At 54.2% G+C, this 7533-nt stretch overlaps 1 protein-coding gene across 1 annotated transcript; it reads left to right on the top strand.

Moving 5' to 3' along the window:
- The first annotated feature begins 232 nt into the window (after positions 1-232).
- On the top strand, positions 233-6042 carry FASLG (Fas ligand). Its single transcript, XM_031061673.1, has 6 exons — positions 233-296; positions 614-724; positions 2569-2657; positions 2945-2990; positions 4039-4077; positions 5218-6042. Exons 1-6 carry the CDS (start codon positions 233-235, stop codon positions 5610-5612), a joined length of 744 nt encoding a protein of 247 aa, XP_030917533.1. The 3' UTR covers positions 5613-6042.
- Positions 6043-7533: the final 1491 nt, after the last annotated feature.

Genomic DNA, 7533 nt, shown 5'->3' with positions numbered 1-7533 from the left:
TTTCAGCAGTCCTGTTCATATCTTGTGTCATTTGAGCACAGGAAGCCAGCAGAACACAGAGCCTGCAGGCACCACTACCTGCTTTTGTTTGGACTAGAGCATCTCCAGGGGTCCCTTGCAGCCCCAGGCTCTGTGATCCTGGTGTGCTGTGCAGACACAGCCCTGCCTGGCACCATCTCCCAGGCAGTGTCTGGCATCCTGTGGTGTCTGAAGGGGGTGGCAGGGAAACAGAATGACAGCAGGCGAGCAGAGGGAGAGGTCCCTGGGAGCATGCTGTGCACTAAGCATTTCAGATGGTAAAACAGCCCCAGCCTTTGGTTTGCCTCCACATGGGGTATTGGCAGGCTCTTGATCTGGGCATCCAAAAAAGCAGGTGCAGCTGAAATGGCTTCACTTGGTTTCCTTGTCTCTCCCTCTCAGCCACCCTTTTAAAAAGCATCTTTGTGGAAGTGGGAAGCAGTGGGTGTGGAGTAAGAACATTTGTGACATTTAAGGCAAGCTGCTACTCTCTCTTCAGTCCCACCTTAACGAGCTGTTGGCATTAACACAGTGTCAGAAAAATGTGGAACTGGATCCTCTCCAGGCAAAGCCACCGTGTGACCCTCCCTTGTAGTGGCTGTGGGAGGGGATGGGGACCTGTCCTTGGGTGGCTGCTCTGGGACACAGACAGGGGGACTGAGCCAGGCCAGGCGTGACCTTGTCAGAGTTGGATTTTTGTTGCTTTTGTGTCTCTGCAGTGTGAGGAAGAGCCAGATGGCGTTATTGAAACCTGCGCTGTGGATTGCTGCTGAAGCAAAGGGCTGGTGAACATCTTCACAGAGCACTGGGGTGTCTGGTGGTGCAAGACATTGTCAGCACATCTGATTTATTGCTGTGGTTGCAGGCAAAGCTGAGCCCTTGCTTCGGAGAAACAAGTGCACCAAGGTTCAAATGTGCCCTTCTCAGATCCCAGTTCTGATGTTCAAGATCAAAGCTGTGTATTGTGATTGCTTCCTTGAACCACAGGAGACTGATCTCTGGTTTGCTCTTGTGTTAAGCATTTCCTTTTTTTAACACTGCCCCATAGAAATACACACTTCAACACGTGTGTGTAAAGTGAAAGAAAAAGTATTCCTGATCCCTCGTGTGGAAATCTGTGGGGAAATCTCACTGTCCCCACTTAGAAATCTGCAGTACATGAGGAATGGAAACTGGAAAATGGAAATGTCCCTGTCTCTCCTCGTTAGGATATTGTAATGAGCTCTTAACAGTGCAGCACGGTCTGAACTCTGTGGTTTTCCCTGGAAGGCAGGAGGGCAGCCCCGGAGCTGGCTGTGCCAGGCTGTGCCCTGCGGAGCGGGGAAAGGCAGTGTGAAAAATGCCAATCACTTGTTTTCAAAATTTTAAAAGTTTAATAGTAATAAAATGGTTATTAAAATAGTAATACAATTAGAGTAATAATAATTTGGACAATTTGAATTAGGACAATATGAGACAACAAATACAAAGAGTTATGGACAGTCCGGGTGCCTTTTTCTGGGCAGCACGAGCCTGAAAAAGGACACCCGTTAACAGAGGATTAACCCTTAAAAGCAACAGCCTGTTGCATATTCATACACCTCATCCATGATGCATAAATTCCATTCAAACACAAGATTCTGTCTGGGCAGTGTCAGCTTCTTCCTCTGAATCCTAACAGCGCCTTTGAGGCAGGAAGAATTTAATTTCTTCTGATAATGGAGCAATAAATTCTTTTTCTCTGAAAGATTCAGGTGTCCTGTGGCTGCTATCTCAGTGCAAGTCCTTTCTTTTAAAAAAGTATCTTACATAGCATAGTTTCTATTTTAACATTTTGTTATAACCTAAAACTATATTTAACACACTACTTAAGAGAGTTAATACAGCATCACTTTCTAACACAACACATATCGTATTCATTTGAATATTTGCGAAAAGCCAATCATAAAATACATGCATTTTTCACAGGCGGGGAGGGATGCCCGGGGAGCAGGAACGGAGCGATCCCTCATCCCTCATCCCTCATCCCTCATCCCACGGGCTCGGTACAGCATCCCCGGCCGGGGAGGGCTCCCTCTGTCCCTCGCCGTGCAGGATGCCGGAGGGTTTGTCGGGTTTGTCGGGTTTGTCCCTCCTGGGCTCCCTCTGTCCCTCGCCGTGCAGGATGCCGGAGGGTTTGTCGGGTTTGTCGGGTTTGTCCCTCCTGGGCTCCCTCTGTCCCTCGCCGTGCAGGATGCCGGAGGGTTTGTCGGGTTTGTCGGGTTTGTCCCTCCTGGGCTCCCTCTGTCCCTCGCCGTGCAGGATGCCGGAGGGTTTGTCGGGTTTGTCGGGTTTGTCCCTCCTGGGCTCCCTCTGTCCCTCGCCGTGCAGGATGCCGGAGGGTTTGTCGGGTTTGTCGGGTTTGTCCCTCCTGGGCTCCCTCTGTCCCTCGCCGTGCAGGATGCCGGAGGGTTTGTCGGGTTTGTCGGGTTTGTCCCTCCTGGGCTCCCTCTGTCCCTCGCCGTGCAGGATGCCGGAGGGTTTGTCGGGTTTGTCGGGTTTGTCCCTCCTGGGCTCCCTCTGTCCCTCGCCTCCTGCTGATCCTGGTGGCCTTCACCGGAGTGGGGCTGAGCGTCTTTAAGATTTTTCACCTGGAGAAGGAAGTGGATGAACTCAGAGAGGTGAGGTTTGCCTGGCCGGGCGCAGGTCCCTGGGGAAAGGGGGAAAGGAACCCTTGGAATGGGCTGAGATGCTCCCAAGGGGCACCAGGGTGGCATTTCGGTGGCTGCTGGCACAGAGGAACAGGGTGCTTGTTCCCCTCAGGGGCTGCTCGGTCAGGATATCTGTGCTCCTGCCAGCCCTCTCCCTGTGTATTTCTCAGCAGCTCCCCGTGGAGTTAATCCCCAGATTTAACCCCTGCCAAAGGCTGCTCACACTCTAAACCAACGTTCCTCTTCTCTCTCGCCAGTCTGCCGGCGCTGAGCACATCCCTCCGTCCTCTCAGAAACTCACAGGTGAGTCCGTGCCTGCAGGAGGAACCCAGCGACATTGAAACTTTCCACAAGAACCTGCCAATTTTCCTAGATTTCATTCAGACGAGTGCTCTGAGCTGACATCCTCTCCCGGATGGAGCAGCCTGGGTCGGGTGTGGAGGTGCCTCAGGGGTCTCAGCACCAGATATTTACAGAGATTTACAGGCTGACAAGAAGTGAGGAGCCCAGATCCTCTCCCGATCGGAGATCTCTGCTCTGCTCCCTCTGCCTGGCACACCGACAGCTCCTGTGGGCAGCTGTTTGGGACAATTAAAAAACTGTGGTTTGAACTTCCAAACTGTTGCTTTTCTTTTGCATTCCATGTTAATGTTATAAGTGAGGATATCCTTTTCAAAAATGGCCAAGTCAGAAAGAAATTTTCAGTCCTCTAGATAGTTTTTTTTTCTAGCTCTGAAAAGTTTAAATTTGTTCCCCGTTGAGAATTTTGTTAATTAGAAAACTTATTTTCAAATTTGTTCTGATACTGAATTAAAAAAATTAAATAACAAAATTATTGGGAAAGTGTTCTCATCAACTCCTCTACCAATAAATTTTCCCCTTTAGGGGAAGGGGAGCTCATTTGAACTGGATGCTCAGTGCTCTGATCACAGCTTCTTTAGCAGAGGCTGAACATAAATAATAAACCTGAATTTCTTGAGGGGGCTAGATAAAGAAATAGAAACAGGGAAATAGTCTAAAGGAGGAGGGGGAGCAAAGAGGAAAATTTAATTGGCTCGAGAAAGGAAAAGGCTGCTCCTGAAATTAGAGAAGATGAAGTAGATGTTGGGAAAATGAAGGGATGGAGTGGATGGGCTGCAAACACCGAGTCACTGGAACGGGCCCATCGCTGCAGAGGGAGCTGAGCCCTGCAGGGCGGGCAGAGCTCCCCCAGCCGTGCTGTCCCCTCCTGAGCACAGCTCAGCACAGCCTGGACCGTGGCACGGGGGGTCTGCAGGGTCTCAGGTGTCCCCTGCTCTCTGGGCTGGCTCCTCCATGGAGCTCATGGCCAATGTTCCCTCTCTTTGTGCAGGGCACAGGAAGGAGGCCAGGAGGGCAGCCCATGTCACAGGTACGTGCTGGGGGCAGATGGCACCTGGCAGGGGGACAGAGGGTGCCTGGGGTGGGGACAGAGGGTGCCTGGGGTGGGGGCAGAGGGTGCCAAGGCAGCTGGGATGGGGTCAGAGGGTGCCATGGCAGCTGGAACAGGATCAGAGGGTGCCATGGCTGCTGGGATGGGATCAGAGAGTGCCATGGCAGCTGGGATGGGGTCAGAGGGTGCCATGGCTGCTGGCGTTCTGAGAAGCCCACCCCACGCAGGCTCTGCTGCTCTCCTCGGGTGACACATCTGCTCTGACAGTGGAAATTTGCTCCACAGACAAAACCTCCCCCTCACTTGTGCCTCTCAGTGAGGCCTGGCTTTGGCTTGGCTTCTGGGGTGTGCAGGGCAGGAGTGGCACTGGGGCTGGCACTGCTGGGGGGTGAGGCCCAGGAGAGCTTTCCACTCTGCAGACAAAGCTAGGAGAATATTGGAATTAAATACCAATATTGCCAGATGGACGTGCCTGGGCTGGTCTGGCCCTTGCTGCTTGACCAAAGGTGGCAGCTGTGGTGGTTTCACCTCAGAGACACCTTTGGCTGGCTGGATGCTGCAGCTGGCACTTGGGACAAGTGTAGGCATGCAGGAGCTCAGGTTTTACCTCTGATGGAGAAGCTTTAAGGCGATGGTGAAGGAAAAGGAGTTGGGTTCTGATGGAGCGTTTGGATCCAGAGCTTTATTCTGGCCCACAGGCCTCTGAATGCAGCACCAGCTCCAACAGAACTCCCAAACTGTGTCTTTTAACCCCGGGGAGAGGGGCAGGGAAGGGGTAGGGGTCCCACCAAGCAGGTAAGGGGGGGGGGAGGCTCAGGGGACAAAGGAAACCTGGATGGCCCAATGTCCCTCAAGGGGTGTGAGGCATCTTTTGAACTCTGCCAATCACTCGAGGGCCTTCTGGAATGCTGGATTGACAGACAGCACTCAGCAGGGGCAAGGGAGGGGAAAGGAGGGGTTATTGGCACACCTGGGGAAGGAACCAGGATAACTGAGACAGGCTCTTCCATCACACCGCAGCAGGAGCACACTGCCTTGCGCTGTGGGGCGCGACTCGAGCCAAACCCACCCAACCAAATCCACTTCCCAACCTTTTCTTTGGCCTTGCTTCCCTTGCAGGCAACCCAGCCCAGCAGGGGCTGCCTCTGGAGTGGGAGCCCAGCTCCGGCCATGCCTACACCAGCGGCATCCAGTACGAGGAGCGGGGGCTGCGGGTCAGCGAGCCGGGGCTGTACTTCGTGTACTCGCAGGTGCTGTTCCGCGGCACGGCCTGCGACGCCCAGCTGCTGGCACACGTGGTGTACAAGAGGAACCCGGCCTCCCCGGGCAGCCTGGTGCTCATGGAGGACAGAGCCACCAACTTCTGCTCGGGCCAGAGGCTGTGGGCCCGCAGCAGCTACCTGGGGGCTCTCTTCAGGCTCAGGAGGATGGACAGCCTGCACGTCAACGTCTCCAAAATCGCCCTGGTCAGCTTCGATGAATCCAAGACTTTCTTTGGTTTGTTTAAGCTTTGAAGTGGAGCATGGCTGGCAGCTCCTTCACACACACACACACACACATGGATGTGTGAGGGCTGAGAGCCGCCTGGGCACCACCAAACCCACCAGAAACCATGTTTGAGCTTCAGCACGAGGGGACCCAAGCAATGGGAAAGGCTTGAGGGCTGTGCTGCATCAGCCTGAACAGAATTGCACGTGTTCTCCTTGCAAAAACCCAACAAACTCAGAACGTGGCGTGCTGCAGGCCCTGCTGGAACTCACTACTTGCTGCCTGAGAAGATGGTGGGACCTGCTGCTCCCCGTGGTGGCACAGCCCTGCTGGGGACAGCTGGGGGTGTAAGGAGGTGTCTGGGTGGTGCCACCACACCACAGGGGTGTGGGGATGAGCAGTGTGACCAGCTGCTCCCCCTGAGCCGTGGCTGGCACTGCCCAGCACTGGCCCTGCTGTGGCACAGGCCCCTCCTGCCAGCTGGGCTGGGACAGGGCTCTGTTCATCCTCTCTAAGCTATGGACCGTTCCCAGCCCAGGAAATGCTCCCACCCTCTCTATTTAACTCATCCCAAGTGCCTTGCAAGGAAGGTGCCAGGAGCAGCAGTGCCCTGAGGGGTGTCCCAGACGTGGCAGTGGGAGCCCACGGTGGTGTGGGGGTGCTGGGGTGCCCATGGGCTCTGCACACAGCAGGATTTGGGGTGCTGGGGTGCCCATGGGCTCTGCACACAGCAGGGCACTGGGGCTGGAGGTGAAGGCAGCACCTCGAGCCCCCTCCTGCCCCTTCAGCACACAGGGGCTCTCCGTGGGGGCTGCTCTGCCACCCCTGTCCTGGTGCAGCTGGTGACACTGGCAATGGCAATGCCTGGCTTTGCCGTGGGATGTTCCCTCCTGAGAAAAACACAGATGGTAAATATATATTTTTCTAGTGAGTGGTGCTGTCCTCTCCTCATTTGGTGCTGGGCCATGGCCAGGGCACTGCAAGGCCTCTGTGATCAGGGCTCAGGGCCCCATTCCTCCTCCAGCAGCGTGGCAGAAACCTGGGAGCCTCATCCTGTGGTGTTTGTGAGGTCCCCAGGACGAGGTGAGAGATGAGAATCTGACTCCATGTTCTCAGGAGGCTGATTTATTATTTTATGACATTATATTACATTAAAGAATGCTATACTAAACTATACTCAAGAAAGAGAAGGATACAGACAGAAAGTTTAACAAGAATGATAATGAAAGCTCGTGACGGACTCCTCTGAGCCTGACACAGCTGATGGTGATTGGTCATTAAGTAAAAACAATCCACATGTTGGATAAACAATCTCCAGACCACATTCCAGAGCAGCAAACACAGGAGAAGCAAGTCAGATAATTATTGTTTTCCTTTTTCTCTGAGGCTTCTCAGCTTCCCAGGAGAAGAATCCTGGCGAAGGGATTTTTCAGAAAAGATGACAGTGCCATCATCCCTCTTTGCTGCCTGCTTGGCACTGCACAGGGCCCTCTCCATGAGGCTTTGGAGCTCCAGCTCTGAGACATCAGGATCTGGGGCCTGGGGAGGTGTGGGGTGGGCAGCACAGAGCAGGCAGCCCAAGCCCAGCAGGAAGGGGCTGATCTCGGTGCACAGTTTGGAGCTGGGCACTGGTGGCTGAGCAGAACTGCTGCTGTCTGTCCCCAAAGGCTCCACCTGGGTGACCTCCGGCCCCAGAAGCGCTTCTCACAGAGTGCTCTGAGGGGCAAAGAAACAAAGTGGTGTAAAATAACCCCCAACCCCATTTGTTCACCCTGGGGTCAGCTCCACGGGGTTCTAACCCTGGGGCTGCCCCTGCCACAGGCAGGACACAGAGGCTGCACTGCTCCCTCTGCAGCTCTGCTGCTGCTCCCAGTGCCTGGGGCTCCTCAGCAGCCTGCAGCGTTTGTTTCCTTTGCCCTGTGCTGCTCTCAGCTCGCTGTGGTTTGT

The sequence above is a fragment of the Geospiza fortis genome, unplaced genomic scaffold (genome assembly GCF_000277835.1).
Source record: "Geospiza fortis unplaced genomic scaffold, GeoFor_1.0 scaffold5, whole genome shotgun sequence".
Lineage (NCBI taxonomy): Eukaryota > Metazoa > Chordata > Aves > Passeriformes > Thraupidae > Geospiza > Geospiza fortis.
This window is presented reverse-complemented; position numbering and strand designations above follow the sequence as displayed.

Coding starts and splice junctions, on each gene's coding strand:
- FASLG (XM_031061673.1), top strand. CDS start 233: ATGACAGCAGGCGAGCAGAGGGAGAGGTCCCTGGGAGCATGCTGTGCA. Junction 297..613: donor TGCACTAAGCATTTCAGATG/GTAAAACAGCCC, acceptor CCTCCCTTGTAG/TGGCTGTGGGAGGGGATGGG. Junction 725..2,568: donor AGTTGGATTTTTGTTGCTTT/TGTGTCTCTGCA, acceptor CTGTCCCTCGCC/TCCTGCTGATCCTGGTGGCC.